This window comes from Hemicordylus capensis, chromosome 3 (assembly GCF_027244095.1).
Source record: "Hemicordylus capensis ecotype Gifberg chromosome 3, rHemCap1.1.pri, whole genome shotgun sequence".
Taxonomy (NCBI): domain Eukaryota; kingdom Metazoa; phylum Chordata; class Lepidosauria; order Squamata; family Cordylidae; genus Hemicordylus; species Hemicordylus capensis.
In genome coordinates this window covers 53927437-53948551 of record NC_069659.1, presented here as the reverse complement: position 1 = coordinate 53948551, position 21115 = coordinate 53927437, and the positions used below count along the sequence as shown (strand labels likewise).

Below are 21115 nucleotides of genomic sequence, written 5' to 3'. Positions count from 1 at the left end.
ACAATGGTGTCACCTATTCTGCATTTTCAAAGGGGCAGACATTACCAAAAAACATTTATCTCAAGATGGTACTAATGGCCAACATCTGTGGTCCTGGCTCATGGACTAATAGACAGTAACATCTGGTACTGTTTAGAAGCAAACTTCCAGAGAAAGGCTACTGGCCCTGGGCACATCACAAGGGGTGGGGCACTGCTGGCAAAGCAACAGCAAAAGACATCCTTTTGGGAATGTCGCTGCAGGGATAAAACATGGGCAACAGCACTGTTTTTTTACAAGTTTTGTTAATTGGTTGTATTTTATTCAAGAGTTGCTTAAAGCTGTTGCAAGTTCACTTGGACTTCATTTAATTGTGTGTAAGCAGGGTACAAAACTTTTAATTCCCTTGGTTTGTCATAGAATTCAGAATATATTGTAAAATTCATGAGTATCGTAATCATACATTGTATCAGAATAAAACACACACTAGATTTTTCTTTAATTGTAGCTAGGACTGGAGTTCCAGCCACAATAAATTGTGGCTGAGGATGATGGGAATTGTAGTTCAGCAACATCTGGAGTACCAGATTGGGAACTCGTGAGCTAGGACAAATGGGTTAAATATATGGCTACAATATTTCAGAAACAGAATAAGAAGAACACACATTCAAATTTGAAAATTATTTCATAAATTATAGAATTTTGACTCCACAGAAAACATCACTTCAATTTATGAACATGCATGAAATGTAAACGTGTCCATAAGATACAGGAAAAAACCCTCATATTTGGTTCAACAACCCAAGATTGTTTTGTGAAGTCAGGAAGTTATTTTTTAGATTGCTTTCAGTTGTAGTATATATGCAAGTACACACTGCAAGCAAATTATGAGGGCAATGAAAAATTTATATCTCAAAAGTCCATATAGCCTAAGATAAAGTAAAGGTAACGTTGTGCCCTCGAGTCGGTGTTGACTCCTGGCGCCCACAGAGCCCGGTGGTTTTCTTTGGTAGAATAGAGGAGGGGTTTACCATTGCCTCCTCCTGTACAGTGTGAGATTATGCCTTTCATCACCTTCCTATATTGCTGCTGCCTGATATAGATGTTCTGGAAAACATACCAGCAGGCATTCAAACCAGCAACCTCTTGCTCACTAGGCAAGTCATTTCCGCACTGTGCCATTAGGTGGCTATAGCCTAAGGTACCATCCATCATTATCATCCTCCAAACTCCCCCTTAAAAGAAAAAAGGCAACACCACAGTTGTGAATCAAACAATTTATTTTTCCAAGCCACAGCTATAGCAGTATCTAGATACCTCTTGCAATAATTATGTTTATATAATCCCTGAATAAAAGGGCATATTTGTAAGCTATCAGAAAAAAAAAATAACCTCATTATTGTTCCACAACTGTTCAGAGCAGCTACAATTCACTTTGTTGTACCAGCTCTGGGATACTGGCCTTATCATTGTAGCATCTTTAGTGCTTTTAGGCTATCAATTGCTCCCTGCCTGTGAGGGAGCACACAGAGGGGGCAGCAGAAGCTCAGGGATACATTAGTGGTGTTGGGACTATTGAGATCTTGGTGTTAATAGCTATGGACATTTTCAAGTGAAGTGACCTTGGCACAACCCTTTTTTGGCCTCATCTCTTTTGGGGCAGTTTGTCTGACAGCCAGAGCAAGAAGACTTCAACTCTCTTATTAGGGCAGAGAGTGGTTCAGTAGTGCAAGTCGCTGCTTGCACTGTCACACTGTGATATGACTAGACTGTTGTGTCTAGAATATTAAGACATTATTCTGTAGTTTAATGTTCAGTGATACCAGATAAAATGCAGCAAACCTAAGTATCATTGATTTCAGCAGGAGAGTTGAGCACATGCTGAAATCACTCCTATCAAATTCAGTGGGACTTAAGAGTGCTAGGGACAGTTTTAAGTAGTGAAAAGCTCATGAAGGCCAAAAGCTGATTTAAATGAAACGTCTATCTTCACAACTGGGGACTAAATATACTAAGATATCTCTTCCCACCATTTTTGCATTTGCTGCCTGGGGGGATTCCTTGCAAAGGGCTTGCCTGTGTTCTCTTGGCTAGCCATTACATCACGGATCTTTGTTTTCATCATCCGTGTGTCAAAGGGATGCTTCGAGTAGGATGTTTCCACAAAACCTGCATGTTTTCTTTTTGGAACAAACTGCAGAGCTTCCTTCCAGCTCCCAGTATCTTTCAGAGTTAATAAGATGCGCATCATCTGATCGAGAGTAAGGTTTTTGGCACCTTCTTCCCACTGCAAGTATCTGTCCAAAGGAAGCCGTGCCGTCGCCAAGTTCAACCGTTTTGCACGAGCAAGGGAGAGTCCTGTCTGTATTGATTTGTCAACTAGTGATCCAACTATATAGATCTTATCATGCTCAAACATTTTCATTACATTGGGAGAATCGGCAGTTAAATAGACAAGCTGATCCCTTGGAAAGATTTCAACATGATCCTTTTCTGTTACTGTCACAAACAATTTGTCCCATGCTTCTCCATAGCGTTTGATGAATTCTTTGTGATATGGATCATCTGCGTTGAGATTACAATAGTGCAGGTGAAATGGTTCCATAGCTCTACGATTCAATCCTTCACATTCCATTAGCTGTTTTACTGCATTCTGCATTTCTCTGAGTGACATATAGTTTTCATAGGCCATGTCGTACACCAGAGGTTGACCAAATATCATAGATTGAGCACCTCTCCAGTTGTACACACCATCCTCTGATCTGGACCAAAACTTCATAAGAAATGTATTTTTTAGCTTACCATGCTGATTTTCTAGGTCATCATCAGGATCTTCTTTCTCTTTCAGCTTTTGTTCATTCTTTGCTTTCTTTTTTCTCTCATTCTTTTCTTTATCGGTTTTCTTTGCAATTTCTTTTAAAGCCAAGAATTTTAAATACTTCTTTTTGGAACTCTTACTAGGACATTCCATTAGGATCTTTAACTCTTCTTCCTTGATATTTTCTGGAACAATTTTACCAGAAAGTCTCCACATCTCAACAAGGTCCCTGGTAGCTGCTAACTGAGAGTCTTCCTCAGTCTCCAATGTTCTTTCACTTTCTTCTTCTTGCAATGGTGAACGCATGACATGTTTCCATCCGTCTAAATCTAGTTTCTCAGTAGCATGCGGAGAAGTATCCTTGTTTAACCAAGGAGACAAAGCCAATGTTCTACAAGCAACAACCTTGCAGGGCATTTTTAACAATAAGACCCCTTTTTTCCCATTTTGTGCAGCTAACTGCAAGACAGGTCTTCTAACAACAGTCAACAGACCCACATTAAAAATGTTCATATTTGGAAATGTGGTCTCCAACAGTTATCTGCAATTATATTAGAAAAAGATAATTCATTATTATCAGAAAAAAGCAAACCCGAGACTGTTCCTAAAGAAGAGAACCAAAAATATATATTTATGTTTATGCTTAACCTGTATTACCAGTTAAAATATATATTCCAACCATGCAAGCATCAACAAATAGGTGAAGCTGTTTAAGTGAGAATGAGACTTAAGATAGCTAAGTCATGGGCAGTGAGACATTGGGAAATAAAATCTGGAAATAAAATAAAAGATTGTGAGATTCTTTAAAAATAATTATGTCTTTTTAAGGGACAGAAGGTAATGGGAACCCAGTGTAGGTTTTTAAGGAGTGACATCACTGTCTCAGCACACTGGTCCTGTGTTTTAACAAGAACACAAAGGAATCCCTCCTCCCTTCAATCTCTTAGACCCCTCAGTCTATAGCATTGGTTGCCCAACTCCAAACCATGATGGAAGAGTCAAGCTAACTGGGAAAGTATATTATCCACGTTCAGTGCAATTTACGAACACTTAGAAGTAAGTTTAACTATGTTCAGTGGAACACTCTCAGGAAAGTGTATAGATGGCAACCAAGATTACATAAGACTAATTCTAATCAAACCCAATATCATGTAGAAAGAACATAAACGTATTCAGTAGTTACCTTAATATTTGTATTTACTTCTCTTCAGAAGCTAGGTTCTGAAAGGGAAAAAAGACAAAAAGGTTAGGCATTGAAAGATTGCTTCCTACATGACTTCAATAAAGTCTACTAGAAATGTTCCAAATTTTCCTCTCCTGCAATAAGTGAATCACATTCACCTTCTCGAAAAATGGCTCTCTAAACCACACAGAAATAGCCCATCATATCTAACTCTTACAAAGAAATTGAGGTTTAAGATAATCTCAGCTTCTTTTGAGGAAACGCTTTCTGGCCAGCAAGGGCAGCTGTCCCATGAAGCAAGGGGAGGCAATTATATTAGAAAATTTAATTCCTTGCTTCAGGTAGCAAGCCCACCTGCTGCCACCTCCTCACCACTCCCCTTGTGTTTTTCCCTCACCAGCATCAATGTTACCTCACTTTTCTCACCAGCGCTGCTCCCCACACCACTTCGCCAGCTCAGTTACCATCTCTGTTCCCCTGTACTGGCCTCATTAGTGCTGAAGTGATAGTAGGAAAGAGAGTGACAGCTGGTACTGGAGCAGCAGCGACAATGAAGAGAAGCCAGTGGGGTGCTGCAGATGTAAACAGTGACATGGGCTGCCTGGAGTGAAGTGGAAGGAGGCCGGTGCAAGGGGGAGAGAGAAGGCATCTGGGTGGGGGCAGGACTAGTGAAGAAGGTGGGACAGCATCAACACTAGCACGAGGGAGGCTGGTGAGGGAGGCAGGGCAACATGTTGTCTTTGCCTCTACTAGCAAAAGGCAAATAAGCCAGACATTACCCAGCCTTCTCCCACTCCACCTCTGCCACTGTGCTTTTCTTTATCAAGAAGCTTTGCTTTCCCTATCAAATCTGTTGAAGTTGTGTGTTTTTTTAAACTCCAGCTATGAAAATAAGTTGCCTTCACAATAAGAGACAATAGGAAAACTAGAGATAAACCAAGTAGAACAATCACAAAATGCAATCTGCTGAATCAATATTCACTCTCAAGTATTGCAAAGCTGAGAAAATAACACTCTCCTGAATCATTCATTAGCACGCATGCACACATTCATGTGTCTCTTTGATAGTTCAATAGAGAGTTAAGTGTGCTTAAGCCCACTGGTTTCAATCAGATTAAGCACCAACTCAGTTTTGCTTTGGGACCAGTGCCTATCATTCCCCTCACTCCCCCAACCCCAAAGGCATTTAGAGCCTTAGGCATTAAGATTATCAACCATGCCTCATTTTAAAAGGAGTGACACATAACTGAGTTCTTGCCTGCTTATTCAGAAGTTTTACTAGGTTCGGTGGGGCTTACTCTCAGATAAGCACGGTTGGAGTTTTGCCATCTTATTAAAGAATATTGTTTTTTAAAGACATCATGATAATGATAATGATAATAATAATAATAATAATTAAACCCTCTGTTTGGGACAGCCAAACTGGACTACAGCTTTAGTCCTACATTTTAAAAAGTGATCTCATACCTCAGCCTGTAAACCGAAGACATAGAACTTCTCTTTGAATCACAACGTCTAAGTCTGCCTTTTAAAACAGAAATATTTTCTTTACAACTACTTCATCTCCTCCCCCAGTCTGGGAGAGTGTAGCATCCTCTACCTCAGCAGCTAAAACCACACGCTTCCTTGCAGCACATGCCCAGCTCCATTCTCAGAGAAGACCCCTTCGCGCCGGAAACGGATGCACCGGTGATGTCAGTGCTCCGACTCTACGTTCCACCAATTGTGGCAGGTTCTGTGGCGAGCTGTAAAAGATAGGAAGGGGCTGAGTTGGTACTGATTGGCGAACTTCCGAGTCAATCACGGACTTCGGAGCTGACCGAAAGACTCGCGCTCCCCCACTTCTGGCGCATGCGTCGTATAGTGAGCGGTTGTCCGTAATGTCAAAGGGTGTTCGGGGTTGTCTCAAGTCACGATGAGCTTCTTGCTGCCCAAACTAGCCACTAAAAAGGAGGTGGATGATGCGATCAAGAGCGTCGCCGAGAAAGTCCTGGTTCTTCGCTTTGGCAGAGATGAGGATCTTGTCTGCCTGCAGCTGGATGACATTGTGAGCAGGTTTTTTTTAGCTTATTGACATCGCACCATCACATCTTTGTGCAAAGATGCCTCAGATATTGGGCTAAGAGGGTTATTATGCACTTCCCCACTCTAGTGAATAAAACGAATACTCAAGTCCAAGCTTAAATAAAACATTAAAGGACAATACACCTTCGCTTTAGAAGCAGACTCTATACAATGCTTTCTATGCACGTTTGTACTTAAAATATTTCTTCATAATTTTCTACTCCTATACACAATGAAGAGCTAGGTGGATTGGTAAATTACGTTGACATAAATTCTAGAAGAGCAGACGTCGGTCTGTAGCAATCCTCTGCACGTATCTGAGAGTTGATTGATTAAGTGCCGTCAAGTTGGTGTCGACTCTTGGCAACCACATAAGATAGATTCTCTCCAGGATGAATTTGAGAGTTGGGGAGTTGGATATAAACACTTCAGGGACTACTTTTAAACAAACATTACATGATTGTACTGTACATCAGTTAAATCAATAGGAGTTAGTTCTGAGAGAACATGCGTGCACTTGGACTGGAATCATGTGTATGGCAAACAGGTATGTTCTACTACAGCTGCAGTGGTGCAAGCAGAAGCTTGTAGCACTACAGCTAAATACAATTCTGTGATACAAGTGAGGCAGAGCTACATAGATATGACCTACATGTTTTAATAATGCAAACTAGGGGCGTAGCAAGGTTGGAGTGGCTCCCCCCCTCACTGGAGCTCAGCTCATGAAGAAATCTTAAATGAAGCTAAATAGTGGTAACAAAAAGCATAGTAAAATTATATATGTGTGTGTGTGTGTGTGTGTATGTATACACACACACACACACACACACACTGATGTGCCACATAGAACATCATCCTAAATTATTTTTTTAAAGGTTTTGTAAATTGTGGACAATGCAAGTCATTTAATGGTACTAAAGAAAGACATGCTGTTCTAGTAGCTCCAGGTCTTAACACTCACATCAGTTTCGGAGGATGAATACAACTGAAGAAAGCCCAGGCGGGTGCACAGCTGGGGGAGTCAGTCATGTGACACTTGCCTCTGCCCCCAGACAACTGTCTCCCCTTGCCCTATTAGAGTTACACCTCTGATGCAAACCATCACTGCTCCAACCTGGCTACAGCATCTTCACAGCACAAAGTTGCATTGGCATTAGCCATGTCTCATGTCATCCCTTCATGACCTCCTGCTAAAAGCATCTCAAATGCACTGTCATTTCAGTTATTCTACTCTTCACAGTATATAAATTACCATTGTTCAATACTTTGTTTCCTGCCCACTCAGATCAGAGAGAAAATTGTTTAATCACATTCTATCACATGTCTTTCTGGATATCTACAGCTTGCAAAAACATCACATGACTTAAGTAAAATGGCTACAATTTATTTGGTGGATGTGAACAAGGTGCCAGTGTACACCCAGTATTTTGACATCAGTTATATTCCATCTACAGTCTTCTTTTTCAATGGCCAGCACATGAAAGTGGATTATGGGTAAGTTGGTTATTGTCTGATTCTCCCAGTATTGGTTATCCTGCTTAGTATGAATGAGCTTTGCTAGTTTAGAAGACATTAAAAGGACCATTTGTGATGCTAACAAATAGTATCAGTGCACAAAAGGCTGAAGAACTATCTTGAAATCCCGAGGTGCACGTACATGTTTCTTCCCATGTTCTGTTTTCCCCAGTCTACATTCTTGCATTTGCAGACCATTAAATTAAGAAAGATTTATATCATTTTGTGACTTGTAAAGTTGAGTTTCAGTCCTCCCAACATGATGTCCATTACTGAAGTGACTTATGGGCACGGTCTTAGGAACATGTAGCCTGGAAAGTGGCTCTAAGTTTAACTGGCTGACATCCTGACCAGCAAAGCATTGCTGTAGCAGCAGTGCTTCTGAAGAGTTCCAGACTAACACTGAACTGGGTCAGGGTGTGGGAGAGGGAGAGATTTTCAGCAACCACTTTCCACCCAGAAGCCCTCTGTATCACCGAAAAATATGCCCCTGAGGGCTGTGGAGCCCACAGAAACATTTTCAGATGACACAGAGGGTTTGCTGGAGAAGGGGAATTCATCAGAATCCGCTCTCCCCCACTGTTCCAGCAATGAAGCTGGGTTAGTTTAACTTTTTAGAAGCACTAGAGCTTCATTAGTCAGGATGTCAACCATTTTGATGGTTTTCAAAATGCAGAGACACTGCGCCTACAAGCACAGTTGCTTTAAAGCAAACTCCATCAAAACCAAAGACAGTCTGGGAGTACTTCTGGATCCACACCTCTCCCTGGTTTTTCAGGTTGAGGTGGTTGCCAGGAGTGCTTTCTATCAGCTTTGGTTGATACGCCAGCAGCATCCTTTCTTGAGATGAATGACCTCAAAACAGTGGTACATATATTGGTAACCTCTAGACTTGACTTCTGCAATGCGCTCTATGTGGGGCTGCCTTTGTACGTACGTAGTCAAGAAGCTTCAGTTGGTACAGAATGCGGCGGCCAGGTTGGTCTCTGGGTCATCTCGGAGAGACCACATCAATCCTTTGTTGATAGAGTTACACTGGCTGCCAATAGGTTTCCGGGCAAAATACAAAGTGCTTGTTATAACTTATAAAGCCCTAAATGGCTTAGGCCCTGGGTATCTAAGAGAACGTCTTCTTCATTATGAGCCCCATCGCCCACTGAGGTCATCCCAAGAGGTCCATCTCCAGTTGCTGCCAGCTCGGCTGGTGGCCACACGGGGACGGGCTTTCTCGGTTGCTGCCCTGAGACTAGGGAATGCGCTCCCTGCTGAGATACGATCATCCCCATCTCTGACAATTTTTAGAAAGCATTTGAAAACCCACCTCTTCACCCAAACTTTTTCTGTTCTTTAAATTTTAAGGTTTTAATTCATGGTTGATTTTTTAATTTTTAAATTGTTTTAAGTTTTATATATTAATATATTAAAAATATTAATATATTTTAATATTAATATTAATATAAATATTAATATATAATATTTATTAATAAATATTAATAAAATATATTTTATATATTTTAACTTGTTTTATACTATTGTTAACCGCCCAGACACGAAAGTTTGGGGCGGTGTACAAATGTAATAAATAAATAAATAATTTACTGCCAAATAGATTTTGGAGCAGAATGTTTGTGAAATGGTCTCAGTTTACTGTCAAAAACTGTATATATCCTTGTAAGACAATTGCAGTTTACTTCACATTCATGAAACACTGTTTATTCTTTATTTATTTGATCTCTATACCACCTTTCCAAAAATGGCTCAGGGCGGTTTACACAGAGAAATAACAAATAAATAAGATGGATCCCTGTCCCCAAAGGGCTCACAATCTAAAAAGAAACATAAGATAGACACCAGCAACAGTCACTGGAAGTACTGTGCTGGGGGTGGATAGGGTTTGCCAGTAAAATAATGGTTTGCCAGTAAGATAATGTTTGTTTCTTCTAGAGGTATGATGATAACCTCTTTATACCAAACTAGTTCAAGTTATAAACTGACTGAATAAAAATAATTCCAGAAGTAAGAATTTGTATCACTCAAAAGTTGTAAATATGAGTACAGGCAAACCATTTGCAGATTTGACATCTGCAATTCCAGTTGGGTGACATCGGCATATGTACACAGGGAGTGGGTTTAATTTCTGCAGTGGCCGGAAATGACCTCAGGTCATTTCTTGCCACCATTTTGTGGCTTAAAAATCCCCCCCCAAGGACAAATTGGGGATTTGGGTCTTTTTTTGGGGGGGGGGTGGATTCCTGGACATCTGGAGACCCATGGAGCATGGTAGGGCACTTTATTTTATTGTTTGCCATTTTTGCCCATGTTTCCAGTCTCCATTCATGAAACCCATTCCATTAATGCCCCATTATCCACAATTCCATTATACATAGTTGTAGTATAGAATGGAACCCCACAGATAATGAGATTCACCTGTATCAGTTTTTCCCCACATTGTAATGTTCATAATGGGAGTGACTTATGGGTATAAAAGGAAGTCTTCCTATAATTAGCTTATGAAATTTGCTGCCACTAGCATAGATAGCTTCAAGAGAAAATTAAATTCATGGATAATTCTCTCAACCAATATTAGCTTCTGAACATCCAGGTTCAAAGGGAGTATAACTCTGAAAACAAGTGGGCTGGGGAACAACAGTGAGAGGACTGTTGTCTTCATGCTGCTTGTGGGCTTTCTAGGAACATCTGAATGACCCCTGTAAAAAACAGGGTGCTGAATTAGGACCCTATGTCTGAATCAGCTTGGCTTTTACATTCTTTGAGTGTCCTGTCACCTTAAAGACCAACAGGTTTTTGGCAGGAGTTTTTGTAGAGTATGGCTTACTTCAGCAAACCTCTGAATCATAAATATTTCAAAATGCAAGTTTATACACTACTAATCCAACTGCCATTTTCTTTGTACCACTTTTCTTTCCTGCTTAGATCTCCTGATCACACTAAATTTGTTGGAAGTTTCAAAACAAAACAAGACTTCATAGATTTGATTGAAGTGATTTACCGTGGAGCGATGCGTGGAAAACTCATAGTACGAAGTCCAATTGATCCAAAGAATATTCCCAAATATGATCTCCTCTACCAAGACATTTAATATCCGATCTGGAGATGATTGGATGTTGGAATGTGAACATCTCAAGATTATTTCAACTCTTCAAGTGTTTGCTAATTGCATTTAAAGTTAGAAGAAATAAGGTTAAACTTGGTCTTCATAGTCACGATCATATTGGTCATCACAAAAGACAGACATTCTGTCACTTAATTCCTTGTTTCTATAAAGTTATGTTTATTCACAGAGCTATCTTCACAATCCTAGGCTACAGCTTATTCACTCCCAAGCTCTTACATAAGTAAAAGCTTAGAGTAGAAAAGCTACAGCTCTAAATAATGTTTTCAGTCTATTATCAACATAGCTATGAAAGCTATTCCAATGGTGTTCATGTTTTGTGTCCCAATGAAACAAACTGAGGAAAAGTCAAACTTTATTTAATGTTACCAATTCTTTGAAGTGAAACTGGGCCCCAAAACTTGTGTTATGTCTTATCAAGAAAATCACTGGGTGATTTCTGCCCAGTGCTCTGAATGTCAAAGTGAAGAAATTCAATGAAGCACAGGTAAACAGCAGGAGTAACTATGACTATTAGGACCAACTGACTACTGCTTCCAAATGAGCACTGTTTTGAACACAATCTGCAGAAATGCAAGGTTTTTCTGGTTTAATTGAAATTAAATGGTAGTAGCAGATTTATGCTGTAGAATTGATGTTAACGAGCTTCCTACAAAATAAGTAGTTTGAGAATTTATTCAAAATCAAACTCATCTGTACTAGATCAAAGTTCAACAATGCAATGGGGAGGTTGAATGTGCAGGCCAACCTTAACCTGAAACCAATTTTTGCAGACTGTATCTGCTTTGAACTAAGCTAGCCATTCATAATTAGTTTACATATATTAAGGGGTTTTTAAAAACTGCTGAAAAACACCAATATTTTCAAATAAAAGTATAAACTTTGCCATAAACTGTCTTTATTGTAAGAACAAGGAAGAATTACTGTATTTCAAAGCTCACAAGATTCCTTTCAGATTTTGAAATAAGATGCAACGAACTACTAATTCAAAATCAAACTTTCCAGCCTATAGTAATGGTAACTCTTCCTCAAAGAAAAAAAAGCTCAATTATCTAGATAAGATATTATACCTCAAGCGTCAGCCAACACATCTCTAAGGCAACATACAACTTTTACTCACAAGAAGATAAATGGGTACATGTAAGACAAGTCCTTACATTTTTCTTATTCTTTTACTCCTTGTTCCAATAGGTGAACGAATGAAACAAGTTTTAGTCTTAACTTTCAGTGCATTCTTAAGATATTTGAAAATTGACTGTAAGCTAGATGAAGGAGCTAAGTTATATTTTTCAGTTCCTGTAGAGACTGTAGGGCAGTCCACTTTTACAAGACAGCCTAATGACTTATCTAAAGGTTTCCCATTTGACACCCACTCTCGACAGTGTTTCCATATCCATTCTTGCATCTGGGAATTGCCTTGTGTCTGGTGCATTGTATGGTGTGTTGAATCAATAAAAGCAACAGCATACACCTTGTTCATCACCTCCAAAGTTCTCTGCATGAGCAAGTTGATGAAAACCAAGCCTCCATAGCCATGGGCAATGAAGGCCACATTTCCAGCCATGCTTTTTGAAATGAAGTGGTCCCAAATATAAGTTGCGTGTTCTTCAGGACTACTGCTGTCTCTTTTTGGGATTGCCCGGGGCAACTGCAGAGTGGAAGTGGTTGCCATCTCAGAAAGGCTTAAGCATTCTTCTTCAATCTTCAGAGCAATGGAATTCTCATTGGGATTTAAAACTATCACTTCCCAAGAACAATGCAGAGCCATTGAAATGAATGGTACTTGAGATCCATGTTGGAGGCCCTCATGAACAATGGTCGTCTGCCCCCACTGACCTGCACGAAATATCCCCCGGTCTTGGAGGAGAACAACTAGAGTTGAGCAACTTGTTAATGCACTCTCACTCATGAAAAAAAAGCTACTAACGTCACTGGCTGGAGCATTTGTTGGGATGTAAATCCTTTGCAGTTTGCAAGCCTTTTCCAGGAGTTCATAAACATACTGGGTGATTAAGTGTCCAAGAACTTGGTAACGTTTATGATTACTATCATATGAATTTTGATAATTAAAAACAAAAGGCTCATTGGTATCTATATGCCTAAGCTCCCCATTGTTGTTAAAGTCATACTTCAGTTTTTCTGGGCATTCTGAACCATTTATTAGTTTTCTGAAGCTCAGATCCTCATTCATTCGTAACCACTACAAATAAAATAGATGAAGACAGATCATGTCACACACACTTTATTTTCAGGTTCTAGTAACAAGCATATTGTTCAAAGTCTAAGAGGCTGACCGTTCATACGATATTGCTTCTCACTTGTTAGGATAGCAAGGGCAATAAGAATTCTATTCAAACTTCCTTTACCATCCCCAACAGAAATATGGGCATGATCATTCTAACCAAAGCTACTGTAGGTACTTTTAAGTCCCATTGATTTCAGTTGGAGGCAGTTAAATCAGTGAGTTATCTCTCAAATCAGTGGGACTTAAAAGAGCCATTTTCTCCTGCACAAGCCTGCCTAGGTTTTACAATCAAAATCAGTCTCCAGATTCTGTGGTGGCTAGGGAAAGGGCTTTTATGTTGTTTCACCCTGACTGTGGAATACAGTATGTTTTCGAGAAGTACAGCACCAATGTGAATATCTTTTAAGCATCAAATAAAGACTTGTTTATTTGTCTGAGCCTTTTAAGTTTAAGACTAGATCTGTTTTATGTTTTAGATCTGCTTTAAAGTGAGCTATTTTTGTTTGTTCTATTTATTGTTAAATTTATGTTTGTTTATGCTATTTATCTTTTTAATCTGTAAGCCACTCAGAGTCTGAGGACTGAAGAGCCGCATACAAATTATTGTAATATATTTTTAAAAGTTATACTGCCTAGTTTTGGGTAAATCATACCCTAAATTTTAATTTTGCAACTGTATATTGCCCAGCCTCCAAGAAACTCAGAGGGGTATATATGGGGTTTCTGGATACCCGATCAAGGTATTTGCCAGAACCAAACTCACTATACTCCAGAGATTCAATGATACAGGACACCTTCAGACCATTCCCTCATCCTGAAAATTGCTGCTGGTGAATCAGAACAACAAGAACTATTTAAAACCAAGTTGCATTTGTAATGTACCTATGCTTGACTCATTCAGATTATAGGTGTCAAAAATAGGTAGGGACAACTTCTAAAGCACTTATGCCTTAGCATTGGAGACATATTTTCCCCAGCATCAATGTATCAATCTAAAAAAAAATTATACACACTCCTGGGTTTTTCAGTTCAGGTAACACAGGCCTGTCATGTGACACAAAGTACAAATCTAGTGTAGATGAGGTTTTAATTTTAATACTTGATAATAGCTGAAATGAGGAAAATTACTCAAAGTAGTGCCATTGAAATTAAAAAGACAAGTTTGCCTAACTTGTCCTTTTAATTTCAGTGGGACTACTTGGAGTAATTTTCCTCATTCATGTCAGTCACTATCATTTATTTTAGAATATACTTTACACTAGCATATGACCCACAATCAACTAATAGCTGAGAAGTGATGGTGAGGAGGATGAGATGCATATTTTGGTTGTCATCCTACTCCATGAAAGTATACAATCAGATAAGCTGTATACTCTAAACAATTAAAATATATATGTCAAATCTACTTACATTCATGCTGCTTGACAGTAATGGCAAAGGCTTCCAAAATACTTCTGTTTATTCTGCTTCAGAGAGCTGTCTGAATACATTCAATTATGATGAGTTGTAGATCAATGCCTCTATCCCTCCCTTTAAAAAGTACTGTTATGCTACTAACAGTCAGAGCTATTTACAAATATGCTACTACTTGCCTAGCAAGCATGAGATTGCTGGTTCGAATCCCTGCTGGCACCTGTATCGGGCAGCAGTGATAGGAAGATGCTGAAAGACATCATCTCATACTGCATGGGAGATGGCAATGGTAAACCCCTCCTGTATTCTACCTCTATTCACAGGGCTCTGTGGTCACCAGGAGTCAACACCGACTCGGCAGCACACTTTACTTTTACTAACAGTCAGAGCTATTTACAAAATATCCAAGCCTTTATTTATACTCAAATTAAATATACACCAATGTGTACTACATAATACTGCCCGGGGCGGGGGGGACATGTGTTGGGACTGATATTGTACCAATGTGGAACAGATTAGTGATTCTGAAGCTTTGTAGTATTGGGGACCACTGTTCTGGTTTGCATCCCACTTTATAGCCACAATATTGGAGAAATCTTAAATGACTCCAAAATTATACTCAGCTGCATTGGTGACTGATTTTTTTATTATTAAAAACCTGTATGCACCCACATGCAATCATAGTGCATGCAGCCCTAGAGTTCTTTAAAGATTAAGCTAGATCAGCCATTGTTTACTGGCAGGGTTTGAAATGGAAATCAACTAATTTCCTATTTGGACAGAAGGTGGTCCTCTTCAGCACACAGTAAGAACGTAAAAGAAACCCATACCTCCTCAATATGCTTCTCACTTTCCATCATGATCTTGGGGGCCATTTGAAACCCCAGGCACTTGTTATAATAGCCCCCTGACCAGCGGCAGAGGCTCTGTGCCACCTTCCTACAAGGTGATGGTGTAGTAAAAGACATGGTTTCAGGTGTGTCCCTTGATCTTAGGATGTGGTGAGAGTTGTTGCCTGGGAAGTTGCAACATCTGCCACAGCAGTGTGCCACCTGCCTGACCAAGACTAAGCACTGGTTGTGAAGCACCTAACTCATGGGCACCTGCAGGCATTTTTCCAAGTGGGAGGGCAAAGTATATATATGCAAATTGAAATCTAATCCAATCATAAATTTGTGCTGGTGGAGGAAAACTGCCATACTTATGTGTTATGGTCACCCATGCCCTGCTTTATAGAGTGCCCTAGAAATCTTTTGCTGTTCCACTTTTGTTTGAATACTAGACTCTACTTTCACGATCTCTATACAGGTTGAGCATGTTAATCAACAGACCAGAATCCTGATAAGTAACTCCAGCTCTCACACAAAAAGTGAAAACTAGCTTATTTTCAGATAAAATTAGTGTGGTGTAGTGGATGAAGCAGGCCTACAGAACTTGTAACCCACTAGCCATATATTTTTACTTGTCAGGCTAGGGATATATTTCAGTCTGAAGGCTGGTTATGCAGGGGTTGGGGGAAGAGGGCAGGGGGAGAGAGAGGCAAGCATTTATTACCAAATGTTAAGGTGAACTTGATATACAATTGTAATATATTGACCTCCACATGTTGAAGTGTATCTGCAGAACTACACAATTAGTTTAGACAGTTAAATAACTGACCATTACAGCTGAGACCTATCCGTCTAATAAACTGTCTCTAAATACTGTAAACAGCCAACAAAACTAGTATGAAGATAGAAAGTCAGCAGGGGAGGGGGCATTTCCCAGTGTATTGCACAGAGGCCCACATGTATGACTATTTGCTCCATGGGCAGAAGTCATGGGTGTGTGCTCAGTGCAAGAAGCTCCTGGCTCTCAGGGAACATGTTTTTCCCCTTGAGGCCAAGGTGATGGATCTGGAGAAGCTCAGAGTGACAGAGAGGCATACGGATGAGACCTTCAGGGACGTGGTAGAGGCATCCCACTCCAGGGCTGATAGCTCCTCTGCTGTCAGGAAGAATGAAGGTCTCGGGGAAGACATCGGTCTGAGGAAGAGGGAAATGCTCCTTTAGAAGGGTCCCTTTCCATGGAAGATGGGCCCATATCCTCTTGTACAGGGGATACTCCTCTGGGGGGTGGGGGCCTCCATGTAATGGGTGATTCGATCATTAGAGATCTAGAGAGATGGATTTGTGTCCCGCATGTTGACCGCACAGTGACTTTTCTGCCTGGTGTGAAGGTTGCGGACATCACGCAGTGTCTAGATAGGAAGTGCTGGGTAAGAGAAGACAGGGAGGGGCACCTTGGAGGTGAAGGAGCGCTGTATGTTAAAGGGATATAATATAACAAGGTAGAAAACCTGGGTGGGCCGGAGTCCTCCACAGAAACCCTGTGGGTAACAATACAAGGCCTGAAAGGAAATGTGCTACTGAGGACGTGCTATCGCCCTCCAGATCAAAACACTGAATGACTGGGAGTTGCAGAGGAAATCAGGAAGGCATCAAGGAGAGGCAGGGCAGTAATAATGGGTGACTTCAATTACCCACACATAGACTGGGTACATTCACAGTCAGATAATGGCAAAGAGGTTAAATTTCTAGTTACACTGAATGACTGTGCCCTAGAACAGTTGGTCTTGGAACCAACCAGAGAGAAGACGACCTTGGACTTAATCCTGAGTGGCACCCAGGACCTGGTGCATGATGCCAGTGTCATCAACCCTTTAGGGAACAGTGACCATAGTGTGATCAAATTCAGCATATATGTGGGGAGAGAATCACCAAGGACATCTAACACAGACACTTTGAATTTCAGAAGAGGAAACTTCTCCAAAATGAGGAGTATGGTGAAAAGAAAGCTGAAAGGGAAAATCAGGAGAGTCACTTCGCTCCAGAATGCATGGAGTTTACTGAAAACCACAATACTATAAGCCCAGTTAGACTGTATACCCCAAAAGAGGAAAGGTATCACTAAGTCCAGGAGGATGCCAGCATGGCTAACAGGTACCATCAAGGAAGCCATAAAAGGGAAGAAGACTTCCTTCTAAAATTGGAAGGCCTGTCCAAATGAAGAGAACAGAAAGGAACACAAACTCTGGCAAAAGAAATGCAAGGTGACAATAAGGGAGACAAAAAGAGAGTTTGAGGAACATTTAGCCAAAAGCATCAAGGGGAATAACAAAAACTTCTTTAACTACACCAGATGCAGGAAACCTGCCGGAGAGATGGTTGGACCTTTGGATAATGAGAGAGTGAAAGGCATTATTATATGGAGGTTGCAGAGAAGCTAAATGAGTTCTTTGCGTCTGTCTTCACGGCAGAGGATACTGAGCATATACCTGTTCCTGAACCAGGCTTTTCGGGGATGGAGACTAAAGAACTGAGTCAGATAGAAGTGACAAGAGATGATGTTCTAAACTGTCTGGAAAAACTGAAAACTAGCAAATCACCAGGGCCAGATGGCATCCATCCAAGAGTCCACAAAGAACTCAAATATGAAATTGCCGACCTCCTTGCTAAAATATATAGCTTATCCCTGCAATCAGGCTCTGTACCAGAGACCTGGAAAGTAGCAAATGTAACATCAATTTTCAAAAAGGGATCCAGGGCGATGCGGGAAATTACAGGCCCGTTAGCTTAACGTCCATTCCAGGCAAACTGATGGAAAGCATCCTCAAGGAGAAAACTGTAAAACACATAGAACAGGCCCTGCTGGGAGAGAACCAGCATGGCTTCTGCAAAGGTAAATCTTGTCTCACAAACCTTGAGAGTGTCAACAAGTGTGTAGATCAAGGTGATCCAGTTGACATAGTATACCTGGACTTCCAAAAAGCTTTCAACAAAGTTCCTCATCAGAGACTTCTGAAAAAAACTTAGCAGTCATGGGATAAGAGGACAAGTACATGCGTGGATTGCTAACTGGTTGAAAGACAGAAAAACAGAGCGTAGGTATAAATGAAGAGTTTTCACAATGAAGTAAGAAGTGGGGTCCCCCGGGGATCTGTACCAGGACTGGTGCTTTTTAATTTATTAATAAATGATCTAGAAAGTAGGGGTAAGCAGTGAGGTGGCCACATTTGCAGATGATACCAAACTCTTTTGGGTAGTGAAATCCAAAACAGATTGTGAAGAGCTCCAAAAGGATCTCTCCAAACTGGGTGAGTGGGCGACAAAGTAGAAAATGCAGTTCAGTGTTGGCAAGTGTAAAGTGAAGCACATCGGAACGAAAACCCCCAACTTCAAGTATACACTGATGGGATCTGAGCTGTCGGTGACTGACCAGGAGAGGGATCTTGGGGTTGTGGTGGACAGCTCATTGAAAGTGTTGTCTCAATGTGTGGCAACTGTGGAAAAGGTCAATTCTATGCTAGGGATCATTAGGAAGGGGACTGAAAATAAAAGTGCTAATATTATAATGCCCTTATACAAAACTATGGTGTGGTCACACCTGGAGTACTATGTACAATTCTGGTAACATCTTAAAAAAGGACATTGTAGAACTGGAAAAGGTGCAGAAGAGGGCAACCAAGATGATCAGGGGCCTAGAGCACCTTTCTTATGAGGCAAGGCTACAACACTGGGGCTATTTAGTTTGGGGGGGGGGGAATGACTGCAGAGAGACGTGATAGAGGTCTATAAAATCATGCATGGTGTGGAGAAAGTGGATAGAGAGAAATTCTTCTCCCTCTCACATAACACTAGAACTGGGGGTCATTCCATGAAATTGATTGCCAGGAAATCTGGGTCCAGCAAATGGAGGTACTCTTTCACACATCGCATAATCAACTTGTGGAATTCTCTGCCACAAGATGTGGTGACAACCAACAACCTGGATGGCTTTAAGAGGGGTTTGGATAACTTCATGGAGGAGAGTTCTATCAACGGCTACTAGTCATAGGGCTATAAGCCACCTCGAGCCTCAAAGCAGGGGCATAACGAGGCTGGAGTGGGCCCAGAGACAAAATTTTAAAATTGGCCCCTCGCTGATACACACACACTCACTTCACATGTGACTTGCCTCGGGGGGGGTGCTCGAGGCGTGGGGGGCCCCAGGCAGCCGCCTCCCCTTGCCTAATGGTAGTTATGCCCCTGCCTCAAAGGCAGGATGCCTCTGAGTACCAGTTGAAGGGGAGTAACAGCAGGAGAGAGGGCATGCCCCCAACTCCTGCCTGTAGGCTTCCCACGGCATCTGGTGGGCCACTGTGTGAAACTGGATGCGGAACTAGATGGGCCTTGGCCTGATCCAGCAGGGCTGTTCTTACGTTCTCATGTTCTTAGTTCTTCACACTCAAGGGGCTTTGAGTGAGTTATCAAATGGCAACCTCCCCAGCCCCATGTCAAGCTACTTTTGAAACTAGTTTCAAAAGCAGTTTGTGATAAGACACAGGTCTGTGTTCAGTGAAAACAATCCATAGTCTCACTGAGCCAGATGCAAATGCTTAGAGATGCCCAAAGTAGCTCTTTGAATCTCATGGCTTGTTATTTAGAAATCAAGCATGCAGGATCAGAGTGAAACCCTAATTATTTCAGGCTTAATTAGTAATTGACTTTCAGAAATCCCAATAACAAACCTCTGCTGTTCAGCAGTGAGGAAGAGGAAGAGGCATTGCAGTTACTTGAGACTGAGGCAGTCCCCATCCACCCAGAAGCAGCTTCTCTGGGTGAAGAGCTCTAGACACTAGAAACAATCCCAAGTGATACCCTGTTTCCCAGAAAGTAAGACCTACCCCGAAAGTAAGACCTAGCAGTAATTTCTGATGTACCGCTAATATGCCCTAGTGCATTTTGGGGGGCTAAAATTAATATAAGACACTGTCTTATTTTCGGGGAAACACGGTAGCTAACTGCTCCATATTTTCAGCACGAGAGCAGCTATAATTTTCTGTCCCTGAAAAACTCTGGTGCAGCCAGAGATCTTTTTTGCACAGCCTAACTTAATGAAGTCTGCATAATATTGCCTACATTCCGTGTTAAGACTAATACAGCTTTTTTCATTTTGCCCAGAAATATTAGTCTCTTTCTCTCTGCTTAACATTCAGTCCAATAGCTTCGTGACCTTTTAGCTAGTTCCAGTAAAAGCATCACCCTAGTTTGTTTTTTTTCTTCAGATATCCGGATCAACACAGTTATCTGCCATTTTTTCCCTTCGCGAGTGCCAGGGCTGACCTCTGGCCTTGGAAACCGTACCCTGCGCTGACCTGGAGTTGAGTCCCTGCTCTGTCGGTTGGGACACCTCTGACGGCCTATTTGGTTAATGCTATACAGAAGGGGCAGGTATAGCAAGGAGCCGCTACACTCAAGGCCTGCAAGGAGCCGCTACACCCAAGCAGGCCACAATGAAAAGAGATAAGAAGCTGGGATCCCAGGAAAGCCCAGCGAGACCTCGGAGGTAGCGAGGAGGAACTCTACGCCGCTTCTCGGGGTGGGGTGGGGGCCCCGGAGAGATAAACGAACTGAGACTGGAACCAGCCAGCCCAGAAAGCGGAGGAGGAGCGACAACAAGCGACATTGCAGCTTACCGCGGCCCTTCCGGCTTCCAGAGGGTGGTGCCTCTGCTGCCGGAAGCCACCGAGCGCTGCTGCTGCGTGGGGAAGGGCGGGCTGCTGCCGGCGTCGCTCCGGTAAACAACAAAGGCGAGCACAGCTGGAGGAGTCCCGTGGCCTTTCCTGGACAGGTGAGCGGCAAAGGCGGCTGGGGGCGGCTCGGTCGGAGCCAAGCCCTCTGGGCGGGGATGCCCATCCTGTTTCCTCTAGGCTACGCACCAAGCCGCTAGGTCCTCCCTGGGAGA

General features: G+C 41.6%; 4 protein-coding genes across 6 annotated transcripts in view; 2 read left to right on the top strand and 2 right to left on the bottom strand.

Annotated features, from left to right (window-relative positions):
- Nucleotides 1-1241: 1241 nt before the first annotated feature.
- On the bottom strand, nt 1242-20984 carry TRMT10C (tRNA methyltransferase 10C, mitochondrial RNase P subunit). 3 transcript variants are annotated; one of them, XM_053306246.1, is made up of 5 exons: nt 20847-20984; nt 14348-14417; nt 5448-5725; nt 3981-4018; nt 1242-3338 (listed from the first exon to the last, which is right to left on the bottom strand). In XM_053306246.1, the coding sequence occupies exon 5, from the start codon at nt 3308-3310 to the stop codon at nt 1991-1993; it is 1320 nt and encodes a 439-aa protein (XP_053162221.1). In that variant the 5' UTR covers nt 3311-3338; nt 3981-4018; nt 5448-5725; nt 14348-14417; nt 20847-20984; the 3' UTR covers nt 1242-1990. The 3 variants fall into 3 exon arrangements, with proteins under 3 accessions (XP_053162221.1, XP_053162219.1, XP_053162222.1); XM_053306244.1 differs by lacking the exon at nt 20847-20984 and adding an exon at nt 20526-20834; XM_053306247.1 differs by lacking the exon at nt 20847-20984 and adding an exon at nt 20526-20834 and having other exon boundaries at nt 5581-5725.
- Nucleotides 5780-13374, top strand: TXNL4B (thioredoxin like 4B). Its single transcript, XM_053306248.1, has 3 exons — nt 5780-6027; nt 7387-7538; nt 10494-13374. Exons 1-3 carry the CDS (start codon nt 5896-5898, stop codon nt 10657-10659), a joined length of 450 nt encoding a protein of 149 aa, XP_053162223.1. The 5' UTR covers nt 5780-5895; the 3' UTR covers nt 10660-13374.
- Nucleotides 11846-12883, bottom strand: LOC128350483 (putative protein FAM172B). The gene has a single exon (XM_053308906.1). It carries the CDS (start codon nt 12881-12883, stop codon nt 11846-11848), a length of 1038 nt encoding a protein of 345 aa, XP_053164881.1.
- SENP7 (SUMO specific peptidase 7) overlaps nt 20834-21115 on the top strand; it is a 75136-nt gene continuing 74854 nt past the window's right edge. Inside the window, exon 1 of the mRNA XM_053306240.1 lies at nt 20834-21001. The gene's annotated coding sequence lies outside the window, so the exon portion shown is untranslated. The remainder of the gene's footprint in view (nt 21002-21115) is intronic.